The following is a 20187-nucleotide window of genomic DNA, read 5'->3' as shown; positions in this document are numbered from 1 at the left end:
GCGGGCACAAGAAGGCGGTCACGTGCGAGCCGGCCATGCCTGCCTTGCCTGGGTGCAAGGCCGCCCAGGCAGCAACGCCTCAACGAGGGCCCTTTTCTTAAAAATTTAGTTGCACGACGACGCTCGCACTCCAAGTCAATCCACAAAGTCAAGCCGTCGTCACTTGTTTCTTCAAAATAGAGTATTCTACGGGTGCTCTACTTTTGCCCCTTCCCCCTTCAAAAACCCTCGAGTCGCAGTAAAAAAAACTTGGAAAACAATCAAAAAAATTATAAAAACCCGCCAAACACATCCACCCGAAGTCACCCTCTCCGACCTCACACGACTGACACGTTCAAACTTTCTCGGTCGCGACATCAGCCCCTCGTTTGCTCAAGGGACTTTTCACTATCGTGCGCATCCACGAGAACGCCTCTCGCCGCTGCACGCTCCCTAACGTATAGCGCAGACGCCGTTTCAATCGCCTTGCCAGTCACGCACCGACTGTACACCGCAATTCACGGTCTCCCGACATTCAAAAGCGTCAGTTTCTCCTCCTTGCCTCCCCTTGCATCGACGACAAGACAACGCGACCCAAGATCGCAAGCGCAAGTCGAGCTGACCTTTGCTCGTGAACGACAGTACTGCAGCCATCGACCCACGTCGCCGTCCGCTCAACCAAGATGTCTGACGTCGCTCCTTCCTCCGTCACCGCCGACGCTCCTGCCAACGGCACCTCCATCAACACCGATGTCTCCACCACGGCAAGCGCCACTGGCGATGTGCCCACCCCTACTTCGGCCGCTCCTTCCAGCACCCATCACAACTCGGCCTCTCTCTATGTCGGCGAGCTCGATCCCTCCGTCACCGAGGCCATGCTCTTCGAGCTGTTCTCGTCCGTTGGCCAGGTCGCCTCCATCCGTGTTTGCCGTGACGCCGTTACCCGCCGCTCGCTCGGCTACGCGTATGTGAACTACAACAACTCCGAGGACGGCGAGAAGGCCCTTGAGGAGCTCAACTACACCCTGATCAAGGGGAAGCCCTGCCGCATCATGTGGTCACAACGTGACCCTGCCCTGCGAAAGACGGGCCAGGGCAATGTCTTCATCAAGAATCTTGATACCGCCATCGACAACAAGGCTCTGCACGACACCTTTGCCGCTTTTGGCAACATTCTCTCTTGCAAGGTTGCTCAGGATGAACAGGGCAACTCAAAGGGCTACGGATTCGTCCACTATGAGACGGCTGAAGCTGCCAACGCTGCCATCAAGCACGTCAACGGCATGTTGTTGAATGACAAGAAGGTCTACGTCGGCCATCATATCCCCAAGAAGGAGCGCATGAGCAAGTTTGAGGAGATGAAAGCCAACTTCACCAACATCTACGTCAAGAACGTCGATAGCGAAGTCACCGAGGAGCAATTCCGCAAGCTGTTCGAGAAGTACGGCCAGATCACATCGGCCTCTCTAGCGATGGACCAGGAGACCGGCAAGCACCGAGGCTTTGGGTTCGTCAACTTTGCAAACCATGCTGACGCCGCCAAGGCGGTAGAGGAGCTGAACGACAGCGAACTCAACGGTCAAAAGCTGTATGTTGGCCGTGCTCAAAAGAAGCACGAGCGTGAGGAGGAGCTTCGCAAGCAGTACGAGGCTGCTCGTCTCGAGAAGCAGAACAAGTACCAGGGAGTCAATCTCTACGTCAAGAACCTTTCTGATGACGTTGATGACGAGAAGCTACGCGAGATGTTTGCTCCGTACGGCACTATCACTTCGGCAAAGATCATGCGCGACACCATCCCGGCCCGTGAAGGTGAAGATGACGCCGAGAAGAACGAGGAAGAGAAGGAAGGTGAAGAGAAGAAGGAGGATGGGGAAGATGTTGAGAAGTTGACCAAGGAGATGGATAAGGTCACCATCAAAGGCGAGAAGAAGATCCTGGGCAAGAGCAAAGGCTTTGGCTTCGTCTGCTTCAGCAATCCCGACGAGGCCACAAAGGCCGTGGGTGAAATGAATCAGAAGATGATAGACGGTAAGCCACTGTACGTCGCTTTGGCTCAGCGCAAGGATGTGCGCAAGTCACAGCTCGAGGCGACGATTCAGGCTCGAAACCAGATGCGAATTCAGCAAGCTGCCGCTCTCGGCTCAATGCCACAGCAGGTCAGTAGTGTGATGACCATGTTCATGAATTGTCGGACCATGCTAACATACAGCAGTCGTTCATGCAGCCGAACATGTACTTCCCAGGCCAGCCAGGCTTCCCAGGAATGCCTCCCGCCGCTCGTGGTCAAATGCCGTTCCCTGCTGGCCTGCCTCAGCAAGGCGGACGCGGCTTCCCGGGTATCCCACAACAAGGCGGACGTGGTGGGCCAAACAGCCAACAGATGCCACCAATGTATGGTCTGCCACCCAACATGCCTGGTGCCTACCCCAACTATCCAGCCGCGTACCTCCAGATGGCCCAAGCCGCTCAAGCTATGGGTGGACGTGGCGGCGGTCGTGGCATGATGGGTATGCCCGGTATGCCTCAAGTTCCGAACATGCCACAAGGTGGCATGCGTAGCGGTGCAGCCGGCCAGCCTGGTCGTGGCGCTACGAGCGCTCGCGGGCAGATGGCCGGCTTCCCAGGAGGTCGTGGTGCTGGTAACGGCCCAGCTGCTCCTAGTATCGACATGAATGTTCTGAATGCAGCGCCACCAAATCAACAGAAGCAGATGCTTGGCGAGGCTCTGTATCCCAAGATCCATGAGCAGCATCCCGAGCTTGCTGGAAAGATCACTGGAATGTTACTGGAGATGGACAATGCCGAACTCGTCAACCTGATTTCTGATGACAATGCTCTCCGTAGCAAGGTCCAAGAGGCACTCACTGTCTATGACGAATATATCAAGAGTAAGGGTGGCGAGGGCGAAGAGGGCGCTAAGGCTGCTACCAATGGCGTTGATGCTGACAAGACTGAATAGACGGACAAGTCTCTTCTCTTGCCGCTCCCGCGATGGTCTGCGTCTAACGGTCCGACTTTCTCGCCCTCTTCGGCTTTTCCCCTCCGGCGTTTTCCATTTGGCGTTATAGTAGACGGATGGAAAGGCAACGGCGTCCAAAAGTTTCGAATATTCAGCGGCTTTTCGTGATCGGCAGCCCGACCGAAGCCCCAAGGAAGCTGGTACTTCATTTTCATTCGTCCTGACCTGGAACGTAGCTTCTCGCTTTCGACGGTGATCGGTTACCAAATCCAGATCCATTCTCCTTTGTTGTTTGTATGCACTTTTTACTATTACCACCATTTCCCCTCCCCAAGTGGACGTTTTGTTTTTTTTCTCTCTCTCTTTTTTCGCCGTTGTTTGATTTGCGCGATACCCGATGAACCTCAACTTTGCCCACCACAAACATAGCTTTTGCACATGGGAGGCAACTTAGTTGTTTAACTGGGGTTCGACGGCTTTGGGTTATTTGTGGGAAAGGGGCCCAGGTATTCAACAACACAGATATGCTCTCTTATCTTGCGCAGAAGTATTTTGGAGGTTCGTAGTCTGTGACGGTTGTTCTCATAAGTTCAACTGTCACTGGCTTCTTGATCTTTCGATCCCCCACTCTTGTATGAGCATATCCATCTTCATTCTACCTACATCACGTAGTAATGGAGACGAAGCAGTGGGCTCAAGAAGTTGGGAACTGTGTGGATCTTTCTTTCACAGAAAGTTTGTATTATAGTTTATGATCACAGGTGGTATGGAGGCGGCGGTTGTGGGCAGCAGTATTTGATAGACGGTGTGCGTGGTCAGGTAGGATGAATAAGAGACTGATCATCTTAGATTCCTTAGCTCCTCTTTCTTGTGTTGTGCTTCTGGAAATGCGCTTCTAATGCGAGGTAAGATCAATCAATCGCGAGTGTGAAAAGTGACAATATTTGCGTCTCAAAGAATAGGCAGGAAAGTGATACGCTCCTCCTACTACTCTCTTTTTTCTCTTCTTTTTCTTCTCAGGCTCCGCAGCTACTTGCCACGGCTACCCTAGATGGTTATCCACGCGAAAACGCGCTATAATATGTATAAGATGACCTTCGGACGGGTTAATAATATTTCATGACTACCTTTAACTTAAGTTCTTTTAATCTCTAGGAGAATAACAAAGTTCATTGCAAGAAGAATAAGGGTACAATTATACCATCGCAGGACTGAGTTCGTTCAGGTCGACTAACACCCAACCACTCTGTTCACTGCCGCATGTCCATCAGTTACTTGAGTCATAGGAAATAGACAATTTATTCGATTTCGATGCAGACGGCGCAGGTCCAAAGCATGATTCACGAAGGGTGCAGGGCGTCGTTTAGTTTCACAATGAGTGGATTTACGCGGGACTGCATGTGACATCGCGCCGACTTCGCATTTCGAATTTGGTTCTGGTCTATCGTAACATCCAATCCAACTTTAAAGAGTCTCACTCCAGCCCATTGACAAATCGCTTAATAAATCCACGCTTCATCGAAACGTATAATTGATAGACCTTAATCTTGAATTCCTACGGACTAGCGCAATACACCACGCGTTGACGGGTCAACATGAATTGGTGGTGGTCATCAGACTCCAAGTCAGTCGCCTCAGATACCTCTGATCAACCACCAGCATCGGCGTCTAAAACAGAAGATTTGTCATCCACGTCTCGAAATACGGCTGAAATTGGTACAAAGTCTGGTGCCAATACCGACACCGTAGAGAATGAGCTAGCACAGTACTTGCCAGGCTTTGCGCCTTCGCAGTCAGCCACTTCAGAAGCGCACAGTGATGCAGGGCGAGAACAACCACGGCAAACGGCATTCGAGGAATCAGTTTATCCAGAGACGATGTCATGCCGGGATGCTTTCGACCAGGCCATGCACTGCCGAGGACCGGGCGGTCAATTCCTCAATCTATACCGATACGGAGAATTCAGACAATGCAGCGAACAGTGGTCGCAGTTCTGGTTCTGCATGCGCACAAGGACCAAGCCGGCCGCCGTCAAGCGCCAATTGATCAGAGACTTCTACAAGCAAAAGGAGGAGGCCAAGTATGCAGGCAAGCCAAGCAGCGAGGATGTTTGGGAGGAGAGGGAGACTCGGCTTGTGAGAGCATTTGATGCAGATCTCAGCCAAGTGGACACATTACCGCTGGAAGACACTCGAGAACGAAGACGTCAAGCGAGGATGGCTGCTGATGCAGCAGGAAGTTGAGTCGGAGAAGCGTCTTGGTCGACACTTGTTCCCCGGTTTTTCTTTCATCGCTTGGATACCATAGAAGGATCTTCACTCTTCAGACCTTTAAAATTGACATTTGGCGTCTAATGAGCCTTCATTGCAATAGATTCTTGCGCACATGCTCCCAAATTTTTTGTTTGGATGGTCAGCGGTCGCGTTCGAGATGTGCATCAATGCACACGCTCCAACACACCTGCGGCTCGGAGTTTCGGGCCTTTTTGTTTCACTGTCATTTTCTTTAAGACTCCTTGGACACGAGAGAATGCGCGACATTAGATCTTGTCGAACGCCTGATCAGAATCGCGCCGGGCCGAATCAGTCGATATTTCTATGCACAAGCGACGGGCAGTTCTGCCCCAGGAGTCAGGGGAATTGGGGAATCCGCAACATTTCATCAGCAAACGTGAAACTTCGTCACCCGCATACCGCAGCAATTAAGCTATGGGCACATCCGACGGCCACCATCAACTGACCTTTGTGATTGGCGGGCGCTGTCCGGGGTTGCAACATCGATGTGTGACACCCGTGATTAAAGCGCCTAAAACGAACTGACGGCTGGGTACAACATCTCGATCACGTTCTCGAACTTCAACCAGAAGACCGGCCTGAGACATGATTCCTTCAGATATCACCGCGGCAACTCTACTCGCCATTCAAAACACCATTTCGCGATACTGCATCGCATTAGACACCCGTGATTTCTCCCTGCTCAAGCAAGTCTTCACAGAAGACTTGAGAGCGGATTACAGTGCCGTATCGCCGCAAAACAGGGACATACGGGGATTAGACTCGCTAATCGACAAGCTGATGGTCATTCTCGAGGGCAAAGTTACTCAACACGCGTTATCAACTCAGACACTTGATTTCGTCCCAGCGAACGGCAGAGGGGCAGGCTACGAGTGTCGAGCCGTGACGTACTTCACCGCCAACACGTTTGTCGATGAGAACAGAACGAAGGAAGGACTGGACCACGTGACAGTGTATGGCCGATACGAAGATCAATTGGTCGAATTGTTACCGGGAGAGTGGAGAATAACCGAGCGGAAAGTTTTGACGTTCGTAAGTATATGTATCACTCGCCCTGTTTAATGTAGGATCATGCTAAGATTCTTCGCTGATCACGATCACTGCAGCATCCGCGAATCCGAAACAAAACCACCTTGCCTTGAAAAGGCGGGCCTTTGACGAGTTTTCGGACACGGCGAGCTTTCTCCTGCCGTCCAGCCCCGAGACAGATTCGACAGAAGAATTTTGATCCTAGGACAGCACGTTCGAACTTTATTTGAGCGTCATGTACGATTGAGGCCTCGTTGGAACTCGGTGGGGAAAAGTGTTTTTTTTTTGTTCACTACTGCAACTTGTGGTGCACTTTCGGCACTTCCGTCATATATCGGATAGGTGTTTGAAGTTACAGTGATATACGATCAGCGTGCCGTGCAGGCGGCTGAGCAAATGTGCTTCAGTCCATGTATTGATCATCTAATCAAACGACCAATTTGAAATCAGGCGGATAAAAACTATTTCAATTCTTTACCCTAGGAACTTCTTTCCTACTCAGTCGTGTTCCGCTCGAGGATGTTGTCGACAGCTTCACCAACCTCGCTCTCTGTGCCGGAGAGTCTACTCTCCAGATCAATGAAGCTAAGGATGGGGCATTAGCAAATCAGTTTCGTGGAGGAAACAGACGCTGCTCCAACTTGCCAAGCAGAGTAGATTTCTTCTCAAGAACATTGTCTAAGAATTGTTCACTTCCTGGACGGTGTTGGAGACCGTAGAAGCCTAATCAATCGAGCCTCCGAGCAATGGCTCCGCAGCACATTTGTCAAGGATATCAAACACAGCGATTTCGATCTCCCGAACACTATCGGAAAGAGTTCAGCGTAGATCAATCGAACCCCCAAGAGAGCCTTACATCTATCGAGGATATCAGAGGCGGTGCTATCCACCTCGCCCAGTATTTCGCCGACATTATTCTTCACGTTCACAGCAACACCGAGCAGAGCGATCTTCGTGCCTTCAAAGAGCTCAGCGCTCGAACAATTTTAGATCGTTAATGATGTTAGCGTACTTGGTTGTGCGGCCAGAGTGAACGAAGCCAAAAGGATGATCGAAATGTACTTCACTATGGCGTGGCTTGGTACTTATATATGGTTACGCTATGGGAAAAAAAAGAGGTGAGCGAGTGATGTCAAGGCAAAAATCCTGTTAGCGGTGCGAAGAAGTAGAAGAAGCGATTTGAGAAAGATGACACATATAATTAGGATGCCAGAACCGAGAAAGAGGTTCTTAAGTGCACTCTTCCGGACAATGCATGGACCCAACCATTAACTTCTCGGTGTTTTACTGCATGAGATGAACGAAACGTGACTATTTATGCTTGAAACCGATCTAAGAGATAGCCCATTGCGTGAAACTAGTACAATGAATATCGAAAGTGGTACCTCAACAACCGCGCCTCGCTGATGGGCTAGTAGAGTACAACGCGAGATCGACGAAACAAACGGACTGCCGTTTCGATGCCGTGGTGTTAGGAGATGGCATAGTACCTCAAAGCGGCGCTGCTGATGCTCAGGTCTGTACAACAGCATCTCGACGTCAAGAAGGCCTTGCTTGGGGAAGGCCCTCAAGCTCCTGACCTTCAGCTCCTGGCCTTCAAGCTCTTGGGTATTGTTGCGATTGTGGATTTCATCGATTCGTGGTGATACGTTGTGCGTGCGAGGAATGCGTATTTTGGTACGTTAGCTTCAAGTATTGTGGCGAAATGCTGATGAAGAACAGAAAGAGCAAGAAGAGGAGGATGAGGACGGGAGCGAAGCAGGAAAAGAAGACGAAGATCAGGAGAGGACTCCATCGTTTTAAGGAATAATTGACATGAGCCTGCAGAAGCAGCTGTACTCTCGTATGAGAGTCTCATTTGGGAGCGCAACGGCTTGGGAAGAGATGCACGCATCATACCACTAGCCAGCAAAATAACATATTGAGCGAGATCTGTGTTTATGCTATAAAAATATCAATAGATCGTGCTTGACAGAGGAGATCTTAGGAGCTATCTAGACCTAGCTAGGTCTGCTGTGGAGCAAACTGTAAATGTCCGATCTCCACCAAGCTGCGACCAGGGAGAGCACGATTTTATCTTCCATGGAGTCTGGCTGATCGTATCCCCTCTGTTCGCCAATGGTCAACTCGTCGCGGAGGTTTTTTCCCTGCACCGATCTGCCTACACAACATTGTGTGAATCATAAAAAGCAATGACAGATTCCAACTGTATTCATGTCTTGTTGACCTGAGCGACAGCGCAAGTCAAGCCGTTCTCTCTCAAAAAGCATTATGACAAGCAAGGGAGTCTTGCTCGCTAGGCGGCGCCGTAGTAGCGCTCACTCTTCGAAGGTGGAAGCTACGGTATGCCTATCATGGCGTAAACCCGTCTTCGAATCTCCCAAGCCCAAGCGGAGCAACAAAATGATTGACAACGCTTAAAAATGCACAAGTCACGTTTGTGCTCCCTTTCCATCCCTACTTACAAGTAGAAAAGATGACGTACACCAAGGCGGTAGGTAGCTGTTGTGGAATGAGGCCGGGAAACAACCATCTGAAGTGTTGACGAAGTGTTGGCATTCACCGTCATTTTGCACGACCATACGTCAAGGGCAAGAATTATGAAAGACGCTTTTTCCTGCAACACGTATGGTGTCGACTGATCTAGTACTCCGTTACGAAGTAGAAATCCGGCAAGGGTGAAGCCCATTGCGAGGGTGGCTGCCAATCACTGTTCATTGAATCCGTAATGCGACACTTTTACATACTACTCATTATCGGAAGATGAAAATGTCAAACATCGTTCTGTATGCAGCACGTTGGATCCAATCAAAAGGCAATAACGCACTTCCTGATCGTTAACACAGCGGTTCAAATTCAAATCCTCAAAGAACGCCTACAGATTATGGTGATGACCATGTCTCCTGATAGGTAGTAAAAAATATCCTTCTTGGTTTGAAACTCATGGCATGAATGTGTAAACTGTTCGGCACCGTTATGATAGCAAGCAATGTGTCATGGCGTTACACTTTCTGTATGCTTTCTCCAACGCGATCTTACTAGAAGTCAGAACGTAGAGTTTGCTATGCCACTTTGAGGAGTCATGGATCATGCAAGAAGTATTATGTTCATGAGTTTGATCTCTGCTCGTTCTCTGTAATGTTCATACGACATAGTCGGGAAGATAGGTGGTAAAGCCCACTCGGACACTTCACTTTTTGGTTTCAATAGTGAAGTATTGGCCAGTTCAGAACTGCAAGGCAACGAACGAAATAAATACTCGAGAGGCGCTCATTCGATAGCCTGTAGAAATTTCCCGTGGAATTTTCTACAAAACATAGCCGGAGGCTTATTTTGAGCTTCCGTGAGCAAGATTAGCTCATGCGTATCTTACAAACTCCGTTTTCCAGTACCCGTCGCCGTCGAACTCTATAATTTTGTGCCTGGCCTCAGATAGCTCTGGGCAGAGTTAAGCACTTCGTAGGCCTCTTGAACAATCTCACGCACGATGTCGCCTGCAGGCTGATCTCGCTTCGTAACCAAGCCAGCAACAATACCCATGGGTCTGTAAAGCAGTCAGCGTGATTTTTCCCTTGCTAAAACATATGGAGATCCAGTCATTCACACTCAGATTAATACATCAGGGAAATGGAATGACGGATCGCGTGATTTCATCGTGATCATCTTGAGATTCTCAGAAATGTTTGGCTTTGAAGATGCACTTACCTTAGTTTCGCCTCATCTTCGATTTCCTCGGTCAACTTCCCTTCCGCGTGCAATTTATCCAATTCGTGATGCAGAGGTACGATTCCGCGGCTTGTCAGATCTTTGATCTCTTGGGCGCGGTTATTCTCCCAGTCGTCCACATACGCATTTCTGCTCGCTCTCAGCGGCCTTCCGGACCAGATCAGGCTCTTCACAACACTGTCGAAGCCAGCATTAAGAACCTCTTCTTTCGCACGCTTCGTGGCATTGCTCTCTTTGGCTGCAACGAAGCGAGTTCCGACCCAGACGCCTGTGGCACCGAGCATCAGGGCCGCGGCCAAACTGCGACCGCCGGATACACCACCAGCTCCGACAAGGAGAACAGGACGCTTGAGAAGGGGTGAAGTATACTGGCTGCACTCCTTGGCGCAAGCGGGTAGAAGGATAGAGAACGGAATATCGCCAGTATGTCCGCCTGCTTCTCCGCCCTGCGCAATGATAATATCTGCTCCAAGCTGGCACGCTTTCGCCACATGCTATGATATCTAACATCATGCTCTGTTCGCAGATCTCTAGATACTTTGAGACTTACCTTGGGATGTCCTACCATATTTGCGTAGAGAACACCATTAGCATGTAGCTTTTCGACCACCCATTTCGGCGGCACACCCACAGCAGAGACAAATAGTTTCGCCCCGCCTTCGATTATCACATCAATAAGCTCTTTGAGCTGGCCTCTTGTATAATCCTCATTGGTCTTTCGTGCAGATCCACCAACCTGAGGGAGCAGTAGATCAACGCCAAAAGGCGAGTTTGGATCTTTGAACAGAGCTTTTGTCTCCGCAATCATTTCCCGTAGAATTCTTGGAGTATACGCAACACCACCTAATGTGCCAAAGCCTCCAGCATTGCACACTGCTGCAACCATTGCGCTTCCAGATGTGGTGTCCATGCCAGCGAGCATAACTGGATGTTTTACCCCTAGGGCTTCTGTCAGCGGAGTAGAGAGAGACATTGTGGCGAATAATTTGTTTGCTCAAAAAGAGAGAAGGAAATCAAATTCGTTATTAATTCTCTTGAATGAAATAAAGCTTGCAGAAGTAGCCGTTGATAGATATTTCGAAATATGCTTGGCTTCTTCGGCAATTTCAGCATGAGGAGTAACCGAGCTCGTGGGGTCAGCTAGGCTTAGTAAAGTCAGCCAGGCTGACTGCGGGCAAAAACTAAATTCCGACCAGGAAAATGCCTAGGCTGGTAAATTGGAATTAAAGAATGGATTGGATTATAATAAAGCAGTAAGCCACAAGTAAATTTTTAAAATTTTTTCAAAAGTCAGCTGCGACATGTCAGGGTCGGTCAATCAACCAGTACGGAGCGGTACTTACGGTATCTATGTGCGTGACGAGGGGGAATACTAAGCTGTATTGTGTTTGTCTAAGCTCCCTCTTCTCCTGCGCAACACTGTGTTCCTTCATCAACTTCAGAGTCACTCGAAGCGCCACTGGATTTGCGTCCTGCTTTGCGCTGCTTTTCGTTCAATACAACGCGGCCCACTAGCGACCACGCGCTAACTGGTAATTACCTATTCTCATATTTGAAATCCATTGAATTGCTTAGATTTCAGGTCCTCGACAAGCTGAAGAGCCATTTTAGCAGAGTTGGAACCAGACTGCGAACCACATTCAAACCATCGACGGATGATTTCATCCTGGTCCTCCTCCCGGCAGAGCACAACGCCTTTGCTCGACATCGCTTCTCGGACCCAATCTCTGACACTTTTCCTATTCCGGAGCAAAGGGCTGTCATCCAAAGCGCGCCGCAATCTTAGGTCTACGATTTGGCTAGCAAGGCCTTGCTTTTTGAGCATGTACAGCAGGCCGATTTTGTAGCAAGCTTCCGCATGCCCGCTGGCCGCCGCTTTCATCATATACTCAAACCATTTGTAAGGAACGAATCGCATCCACATGTTATCAAAATTTTTCTCAAGACAAGGCTCTGTTTGTTTCGTGTTCCTTGCCAATTCTTCGAGATGCATCGCAAGTTCGTAGTACGCGTTAGGATCATCATGATCCAACGCCGCGATCTCCCAGCTCTTGATAGCGTTGTCTTTATCACTTCTGATGTAGTACTGGATCCTGGCCAGTCCCATACGAGCTGAGACCACGTCTAACTCTACGTCTTTGTCTTCGACCGTAAACTTCTTAGCCACGACTAATCCGTCTGGTTCTGAGGCCGCATATCTCTCTCGCAAGCCCTTGGCCAATCGTTTGATGCGTGAAAAGTTTCGATCCAATGGCACGTGATCAATCACTTTCCTGTACATCTTTTCTGCGTCATCGTACATCGCATTTTCATAATACACATTCGCTTGCGCAACTTGAGCGGGCAGAATAGGAGGCTCTTGCGAGGCCAGTTCTTGTAGATGCTTGAGTGCAGGCTGTACCTCTTGCTTCCCAAGTTGCTTTGACTTCGTAGCCGTCTTGACAACGTAGATAGTCGCTTTTGCTGAGCCGAGGGCAGAAGCCTGTAGCAAAATCTGTCGGCCTCGGTATTGATCAAGTGGTCCTGGAGATAGAACCAATAAGCGTGCTAATGTGTAAGCAGCGTCGATTGATATACCTAAATCTGCATCGCAACCTGTGAGCGCAATTCCTTAACTCTTAGGCCTCTTTGTACGTACAGGCACAGGCATTTCGCAAATTGTTTGGATCATTGTCATTGCCAAATTTCGACAACTGCTCGAGCAACTTGGAGACGAGCTGTGGGCTGATCTGGAGAGCACCGGATGCATGAGCTGCTTCCAATAAGCTCATACCTTTCTCCCTACTGAGGTCGATTGCAAGTGTAGCATCTGGATCGCCGTACTCGCGGCTACTTTCGGGAGGTCCAGGTACCCTTTGGACTTCTTGTGCATGTTTGCTGTATTTGGTCCGTGATTGGGAATCTACAACTCTATCCGTGTGCTTGCTTCTAGTGGTACATCTTGGAACAAGCGGCGCTTCTAAAGGTGTTTTCACCCGAAGCTGGGGCTGGATTCTACGGGCGTGTAAATGGAAGAAAGCATTAAAAAAAGAGCCAGAAACACTGCTTGTTTCATGCAATGATCTGCTCTGACGGGCGACGCTGCGTGGAAACATTGAAAGTGCTAAAGTTGTCAGAAGTCGGCCTCACGTGGAGTGAATGCTCGAAGGGAGACAGGGTACAGCTAGCGCGACGAGGCTCGTGTTAAACGTCAACCCCGTGAACGTCCTTGCAATTCAATCCCCTACTCGCAACGTGAACGTAAAGAAAGCATTAAATTATACTGTCTATGGCATTTCAGTTCGCACTTCAAGATTTAGAGCTGCATGTGGGGTTGATGACCAGATGAACTTGCGTGAGCGGCGCGCAGGATTAAATGGGTTCCGGTTAGGTTCATAGTTGGACGCTCATACAATCGTGAGCAGCAGCAGTTCGCGAAGTTCTGATATTCACGTATTCTGTAATAGGAGCCTAATCCCTGCATATTATTGGGCAGTATATGAATTCTAGCCTAGAATATAAACAGACCATAGTGTTTTGAGAGTCATGTTGGGTTCACGGTATATCTTACCAGCGATGCGGACTTTAAGACAAAACGCAGGGTCCAAAATGCCCAGAAATATTTTTTTGTACGTTGGTTAGCTGCAGACATAACGTTTCTCTTTTGTCTCACACATCAAAGAGCCCATAATCGTGCGCTCAGCGTCTTGAAATATCCCAAAACTTAAGCCTTATTATTGGCAACCAAATTAAACAGCGCTATGTCGCCTCGAAAGCGAAGTGCGCAAGGAGATGAAGCACGCAAGCTGCCAGTTCGTCAGAAGCGAAGAAAGACGAATGGCATGGACGGGATTGACAACCTGGAAGAAAGTCTCTTGCACATCGATCAGCCAATTGCAAAAAGAGCTCTGCGAAGTAGCCAGAACTCTGATGTGGCCGTGCGTCTCAATGATCACGGTTCACCAGAGTTGGCACAAGAAAGAGTACCTTCTGCAAATCCCAGGAGATCACATGTCAAGTTCGGCAGTGAATCTCCTCCACCGGCAGCTGAAAAGGAAAAGACGTCGCAGCTTGAAGTGGCAAAAGAACCTGACGACGATGACGCGAGCGATTCGAGCGACAACGATGAAGCACCAGAGGCCATTTCCCATTCACTTGCTGAAGCGAAAACAAAGGCAGCACAGGCGGAGGAAACACGACTGTTGAAACAGAAGGGACAAATTGAGAAAGAAAAGAGACGGAGACGTGACGCACAATTAAAATCGCAGGCCCAAAGCTCAGAGAAGCGTCGAATAAGAGCAGGTATAGAGCAAGAGAAGGCAGATGTAGAGACTGCTGAACCGATCAAAAAGGACTTAAAGGTCGACATGGACAAGCTCCCTGAATTCCTGCCGGAGGAGCTTCTTGCTGTTGAGTCGCCAGCGCGGCCACTTACACCTCCGCCAGTGACACAGAAGAACAACACGAAAAAATTCATGGAAGCCCTCCGAGGAGATCATGACGATGAGGCACCGTCGGATGTGCTCCATCGGGATCAGAAAATTCGTGTCCTGCAGACGACGAACCAATTGTTGCCGCCAAGAGGGAATCTTGGGCCAAAGAATTTGAGAGAAAGCTGGATGCAAGGACGAGCAGCATTCCAGAAGCTTAACAGAAGAGGCAGTAACATGCCGGCTTATAGAAGACGAGCAGCTCCACAAGCATTTGTTTCGCGATACTGAAGGTAACTACATTTGAACCTGGAATATAAGTTCAGAATCGTGAACATTCTGATTTTCTGGTTACATCGTGACCATGCGCAAAACATGATTTCTGACGTGATCGCGATCATTCCCTTGGAAGTCACATTCATTAAGCCTGTTTAGCTTCAGATACTTCCACGTTAATGCTTGTCCTCGCCTCCCTCTCTTCTTCTGCTATACCCATGATAATGTCAAACTTGGGTCCCTGAAATCTTTTCCCATAGACGATCCAATAAATGCTTAGTACCAGCAAGAAAATACCGATCACAACAGTAACATAGTTCATATGATTTGAGTCTACTGGTAGGGTCGGCGGGAAACAGAAAAACACGCTTGTGATTCCTACAAAGAGCACAGCGGCCCAGTTGCAGATGGAACCAAGAATTGAGCCGAGCTGAAATGGAGTTGTGCTGGAGCGGAAGTTTGCGAGAATTGAGCGACCGCGGATGCAGAGCACAAGGACTGGAAGCGCAACAGATATGTTGAGGAATATTGTGCAGGAAGAGACATAGGCGTTAAATGCGACGCTGGGTCCGAGATAGAGCAGCCCGAAGCAGAGGTTGAAGATATAAGTTAGTAAAATAGCTTCAAGTGGAACATCCAATCCTTTATGGATGCGCCCAAAACTATATGAATATGTAAGCTAGAGGATGAGGGGGAAAGAGCCTAAAAATTACTCACAAGGAGGGGAATATCATGCCTTTATCTCGCGCCATCGCATAAAGTAGTCTACTGGAACTCGTGATGCAGGACATGGTTCCATTAATGAAGCATACGCCGAGCATGACCGTTAAAAACACAGATGCTCCACGATTATGTGTAGCTTGATATATCAATTCCGTGATTGGCATATTTGTCGCTGTGCCCAGCACAGTCTCCGGATCCGTTAGGGAGAACAGCATGACGATGATGAACACGGTCCCCGTCACTCCGCCAACCATGATGCTATACATTATTGCTCGAGGAGCATCCTCAGACGGACGAGGCATCTCCTCTGTCATATGTAAAGCAGCGTCGTAGCCTATTAGTGACAAGGCAGACTGTAGGAGACCAAGAATCCAAGATACTCCGTCGGACCATCCAGTCTCATTTTCGAAGCTTGTAAAGACAAAGTCACCATCGTTCTTATCTGAGGTGGCAAGGATCGTGATGCTTATCACGATGACCGCTGTAATTGACCAGTATACTGTTACGTTGATCAGCATCGACTCCACGTGAAACCAGCCCGACATTCTTACAGGCACCGTCGTTCCATCGACCAAGCAAACGATTGCCAAATACATTTACTAAAGTACCAAATGTGAGAATAGCAACAAATATCAGATAAGTCTTCCACTGCATGATTTCATAGCCTCCATTCGAGCCCATCACACCCGCAGCCGAAAAGAATTGAGCTGCGAAGAATCCTTCCGTGGTCACAAGAGTGAGCCAGCCAACAATGGCCGTCCAGCCTGTCCAGAAGCTTACAGACTTCTTCCAGCTATCTGTACAAAGAGCCTTGACTACGTCAGCGGCGAACAGTAGACCGAGCAAGAACGACTGACATAGATGAAGTGGTATTGTCCGCCGGCGGTTGGCCATATCGCCGCTAATTCTCCAAGGCTGGCTCCTAGGGCGAGGTTACAAAGGACGCAGAAGACAAATCCATAAACAAATGCAACAGAGCCGCCTGAAGGAAGTACGAGTCCTAAGCTCCCCGCAAGAGCAATCCATGTGCTGATTTTGTTAGTAGAACAATGAATTGATCAAGGAATTTTCTTACTTGAGTATGCCGAAAGTCATCCCAATCATTGTTACCATGCCCAAGCGAGGCTTTAGGTGACCTTCTTTGGGCAAATCCATGACTGTGTCCGAAGGCATTGTGAAACTTGAATGATGAAAGCTCAGCTCAGCGAGGGGGTTAATATATTATAGTGACCGAAGTGTCTTGGTATCACGACATGTCGGTTGAAGGTAAGCGAAGAAACATGATAAAAAGGTTCGGCTATCAGAATATCCGGGTTTTGCGGTCTCACGACACTATCGAGTCCATCGTTTGCACGAAGATAAGACCTCGAGAAGAGAAGCTAAGTCTTCGAAGGTCATTACCGACGGCGTTGCGCTTACGACGTGCTGATTGACTTCTGTCGAGTGCTCAGACTAATAGATCCTTCCTCATGCCAATTCTAATAATCGTCAGAGAGTCTTCTCCACATCGCGGAACAGTGTGAGCATCTGAGCCTCGTGCATAACTTTCTGACAACGAACCAAGCATCTAGATTCGCAAAGTATTACCCAAAGTCTTCCACCGTAAACTTTCTAGGGTGTCTCATAGAACAGATAATCAAGATAGGGAAAGAAGCCCTAGAAACGACGAGCTTAGTTGCCGTATAGTGCGTTACCCCTTGCATCATGAAAAGGAAGTAGAATGCGATCACCAATGACTGGGCAACACACTAAAGACTCTCGGCCAATCGTGGCGCGACTTGCTCGGTTGATCCTTGCCTAAGTCCCCACGAGGCTGACCATTGCAACACCAAATATCCGTTAGTGATGGACACATAAATGTCTAAGAACTGAACGATTGTAGCACACGCTGAGCAATGTCAGTTGCTGAATCTCACACACCTTCAGAGCTTGAGTCTGCATTCTCAATTATTTCCTCCCTACATTCCACTTCTCTGAAGCTCAACGAAATGAAAGTCCGTGTCGGTGCGGTTCAAGCTGAGCCTGTCTGGCTTGACCTGAATGGAAGCGTCGACAAAACAATAGACATCATCAAAGAAGGCGCAAAGGACGGAGTGCAGGTCTTGGGATTTCCAGAGGTCTGGATTCCTGGATATCCGTGGTTGGTCCGTCTGATTCTGTGGGGGGCGTTGGCTAACAAATTCAAGGGGAATATGGACAACCTCTGTGATCGGTGAGTATCATGGTTTGCTGGATTTCCTGGTCGCTAAGTCATCGAAGGAAATGTGGAGATGATCCACAAATACATGGCCAACAGCATGACTCGTGATAGTGAGCAAATGAAGCGAATACGACAAGCAGTACGAGAGGCTGGCATGTTCGTAGTGCTTGGTTATAGCGAACGGGATGGTGCGAGTCTGTATATGGGTCAGGCTTTCATCTCTCCTGAAGGAGAGATTGTGCATCACCGACGAAAAATCAAGCCTACCCACGTTGAACGAACACTTTGGGGCGACGGTCAGGCGGATTCGCTTAAATGCGTAGTTGATTCGCCATTTGGTCGAATCGGCGGTTTGAACTGCTGGGAGCATCTTCAACCGTATGTTTGACTTTTCGTGCACCACGCTGTGTCTCCTTGATTCTAACAACAATAGACTCCTACGATACTATGAATATGCCCAACGGGTGCAAATTCATGTCGCCAGTTGGCCAGCCGAGTTTGAGATGCCTGATCCAGCAAAACAACCCTGTCAGTCTTTCCTAAATCAAAATTGCCTTTGACTCTAACAATAATCTAGGGCTTTACCATGAGACGGGAGAAGCCAGCTCTCGTGCAAGTCAATTCATGGCGATTGAAGGGCAAACATTCGTGCTTGTTGCCAGTCAAGTCCTAACTGAGGAGAACCTCGAGAAGAACAACCTTCTTGGCAATCATGTTACCAAGACTGTAAGTTGCCCTATTTATGAATAACGATAAAACTGACCGTCACAGCCTGGGGGAGGCTTTTCAAATATTTTCGGCCCTGATGGTAAGGCTCTTTGCGAGCCGGTTGATCCAGGTTGGCAAGGAGTGCTTAAGGCAGATATCGACCTTCAAGACATCGACTATGCAAAGACATTCATAGATGTGACGGGTCACTACTCACGACCCGATCTTTTGAGTCTTTTAGTGAATCCAAAGGCTGCGAAGCAGGTTACCGAGATGACATAACTGATCTTGTCTTCATATGAAAGAAGGCATGTAATCCGATATGTCCACCAGATCTCTCCAATCAAGTGTATGATACCGTTTGTTTGGCTCGCATAGATCTACTTGCCGCCAAATAGCCTGAATAATTGACTCAATAACCTCAACGTTTCGTATTCTTCGCTGGTTATTCATGGCCTCCAATGTGAGCAGCACCTTGGCACGATGTTCATCTTGAGTGCACCAACTTGCCAAAATAAAAAGAGGCCACGGTGATGTGCAAAGCACCAGTTCGTCCAATATATGAAAGCAACCATCTATCAACGCTCCAATGTACGCGTCATGAGAGCGCCTGTTGATCATTACTTGCTCAAGGTAGAGCAAAGCAGCTAGTCTATAAAAATCGGCTGTAAGTGTGATGCGCTTAATGTTGAGGTTCCCAGCTGTAATCCCAGGCTGGATCTTGACTGTTTGCTGCAAACTCTGTAGCCTGCGTCGTATCAGCTCCGCAGTTTCGTTGTGTTCAGGTCTTGCTTCCAGTGGAACACTGCGTAATTCATTGATAAGGGAGATGTGTTTCAAAACTTCACGTGAGCAGCCAAGTAGGCCGATAATCTGGCGAAGTCAGTTTACCAACTAGGAGTTGATATGAAGTCAATACCTCTGTGTCTTTAGGATCTGTGACTTCTTCGATCGATGCGATGAGGCACGCTTCGGACCCAGTACCATGGACCAGGGTGTACTTTTGCAGCACATCGTGGTAAGCGAACCAATCTAAGAGAAAGGGCATATGCGAGTTCTTTATTCGCGTGTCGCGAGAACCTTGCAGAATCGTTCGAGCACCCTGCAGATGAATAGTCCAACTGTCATCCGACGCATCAAATACCTTATCATGAAGTCAGTAATAACAATAACTAAAGTCAACTCAGCTATCTTACACTATTGACACACAGCATCATGCACGCGGCAAGTTGAATAGCTTCGGAGCCTGTACCCGCATTTATCGATGCTGATAGTGCTTTGATTGCCGCAAGCTTGTTTTGAATAGCCAACTCATATCGTCCGAGATGAAAGGCTGAAAGGGCAATGGTTGCTTTAAGCAAGGCCTGACTGCTTAAATCCCTAGATGAGAGTGCAAGGGGAAGAAGTACGTTTCTGAAGCCGTTTCCTGCATCATCTATTGTTGTAATCATACGACTTATAACATCTTCATAATAAGATAATAGGGTCCCTTGAGATTCATCTGTCAATAACCCAAGCGTCAGATTTGGTGGCACGTCATAAGAAGTTATTTTGAGCAATTTCTTTGCGGATAATCTCGGCATTGAAATATCCCGGGACGTTGTGTTTAAGAAAGGAAGGCCTTCCTGAAGAGATATGTAATGCTCCGATGCGCTGCGACATTCTAGACTGCCAAAGGGAAGGCTCTTGCGTCTTCGATCATGGTTATCATCCGGCCACGACAACTTCAGTCCGTAGCCTTGACATATTCTGCTACTTCTTTGACAGTTATGACAATTGGGTAGAGTTCGGTCACATCCTATCTTGCGCTCTTGGTCATGTTAGCAAGACTGACAAGCGTGGTGTTTGGAGATAAGAAAGCACCTCGACAAGTGTGACAATTCT

General features: G+C 48.5%; 9 protein-coding genes across 12 annotated transcripts; 5 read left to right on the top strand and 4 right to left on the bottom strand.

Moving 5' to 3' along the window:
* The first annotated feature begins 120 nt into the window (after nt 1-120).
* On the top strand, nt 121-3788 carry PV09_06535 (polyadenylate-binding protein, cytoplasmic and nuclear). 4 transcript variants are annotated; one of them, XM_016360189.1, is made up of 4 exons: nt 121-392; nt 449-522; nt 622-2135; nt 2192-3788. In XM_016360189.1, the coding sequence occupies exons 3-4, from the start codon at nt 663-665 to the stop codon at nt 2936-2938; spliced, it is 2220 nt and encodes a 739-aa protein (XP_016211901.1). In that variant the 5' UTR covers nt 121-392; nt 449-522; nt 622-662; the 3' UTR covers nt 2939-3788. The 4 variants fall into 4 exon arrangements, with proteins under 4 accessions (XP_016211901.1, XP_016211899.1, XP_016211900.1 ...); XM_016360187.1 differs by having other exon boundaries at nt 449-2135; XM_016360188.1 differs by having other exon boundaries at nt 121-522.
* Nucleotides 3789-4533: 745 nt separating this feature from the next.
* On the top strand, nt 4534-5181 carry PV09_06534 (uncharacterized protein; the record flags this gene model as incomplete). The annotated part of the gene is made up of 1 exon (XM_016360185.1): nt 4534-5181. One exon carries the CDS (start codon nt 4534-4536, stop codon nt 5179-5181), a length of 648 nt encoding a protein of 215 aa, XP_016211897.1.
* A 636-nt stretch (nt 5182-5817) lies between these two features.
* On the top strand, nt 5818-6294 carry PV09_06533 (uncharacterized protein; the record flags this gene model as incomplete). Its single annotated transcript, XM_016360184.1, has 1 exon — nt 5818-6294. One exon carries the CDS (start codon nt 5818-5820, stop codon nt 6292-6294), a length of 477 nt encoding a protein of 158 aa, XP_016211896.1.
* Nucleotides 6295-9583: 3289 nt separating this feature from the next.
* Nucleotides 9584-11087, bottom strand: PV09_06532 (uncharacterized protein). The gene is made up of 3 exons (XM_016360183.1): nt 10538-11087; nt 9967-10481; nt 9584-9805 (listed from the first exon to the last, which is right to left on the bottom strand). Exons 1-3 carry the CDS (start codon nt 10958-10960, stop codon nt 9670-9672), a joined length of 1074 nt encoding a protein of 357 aa, XP_016211895.1. The 5' UTR covers nt 10961-11087; the 3' UTR covers nt 9584-9669.
* A 112-nt stretch (nt 11088-11199) lies between these two features.
* On the bottom strand, nt 11200-13103 carry PV09_06531 (uncharacterized protein). The gene is made up of 3 exons (XM_016360182.1): nt 12626-13103; nt 11331-12570; nt 11200-11281 (listed from the first exon to the last, which is right to left on the bottom strand). The coding sequence occupies exons 1-2, from the start codon at nt 13080-13082 to the stop codon at nt 11534-11536; spliced, it is 1494 nt and encodes a 497-aa protein (XP_016211894.1). The 5' UTR covers nt 13083-13103; the 3' UTR covers nt 11200-11281; nt 11331-11533.
* Nucleotides 13104-13622: 519 nt separating this feature from the next.
* PV09_06530 (uncharacterized protein) lies at nt 13623-14829 on the top strand. The gene has a single exon (XM_016360181.1). The coding sequence runs from the start codon at nt 13728-13730 to the stop codon at nt 14685-14687; it is 960 nt and encodes a 319-aa protein (XP_016211893.1). The 5' UTR covers nt 13623-13727; the 3' UTR covers nt 14688-14829.
* On the bottom strand, nt 14806-17023 carry PV09_06529 (uncharacterized protein). The gene is made up of 5 exons (XM_016360180.1): nt 16471-17023; nt 16253-16424; nt 15947-16205; nt 15390-15894; nt 14806-15334 (listed from the first exon to the last, which is right to left on the bottom strand). The coding sequence occupies exons 1-5, from the start codon at nt 16566-16568 to the stop codon at nt 14818-14820; spliced, it is 1551 nt and encodes a 516-aa protein (XP_016211892.1). The 5' UTR covers nt 16569-17023; the 3' UTR covers nt 14806-14817.
* Nucleotides 17024-17383: 360 nt separating this feature from the next.
* Nucleotides 17384-18585, top strand: PV09_06528 (uncharacterized protein; the record flags this gene model as incomplete). The annotated part of the gene is made up of 6 exons (XM_016360179.1): nt 17384-17535; nt 17582-17607; nt 17655-17973; nt 18029-18123; nt 18173-18321; nt 18367-18585. The coding sequence occupies 6 exons, from the start codon at nt 17384-17386 to the stop codon at nt 18583-18585; spliced, it is 960 nt and encodes a 319-aa protein (XP_016211891.1).
* Nucleotides 18586-18985: 400 nt separating this feature from the next.
* On the bottom strand, nt 18986-19886 carry PV09_06527 (uncharacterized protein; the record flags this gene model as incomplete). The annotated part of the gene is made up of 3 exons (XM_016360178.1): nt 18986-19051; nt 19223-19447; nt 19500-19886. 3 exons carry the CDS (start codon nt 19884-19886, stop codon nt 18986-18988), a joined length of 678 nt encoding a protein of 225 aa, XP_016211890.1.
* Between the last annotated feature and the right edge of the window lie 301 nt (nt 19887-20187).

Source organism: Verruconis gallopava, assembly GCF_000836295.1.
Source record: "Verruconis gallopava strain CBS 43764 unplaced genomic scaffold supercont1.23, whole genome shotgun sequence".
In the NCBI taxonomy this organism is placed as follows: domain Eukaryota; kingdom Fungi; phylum Ascomycota; class Dothideomycetes; order Venturiales; family Sympoventuriaceae; genus Verruconis; species Verruconis gallopava.
Note: the sequence above shows the minus strand (reverse complement) of the source record. Positions and strands in the feature narration are given on the sequence as shown.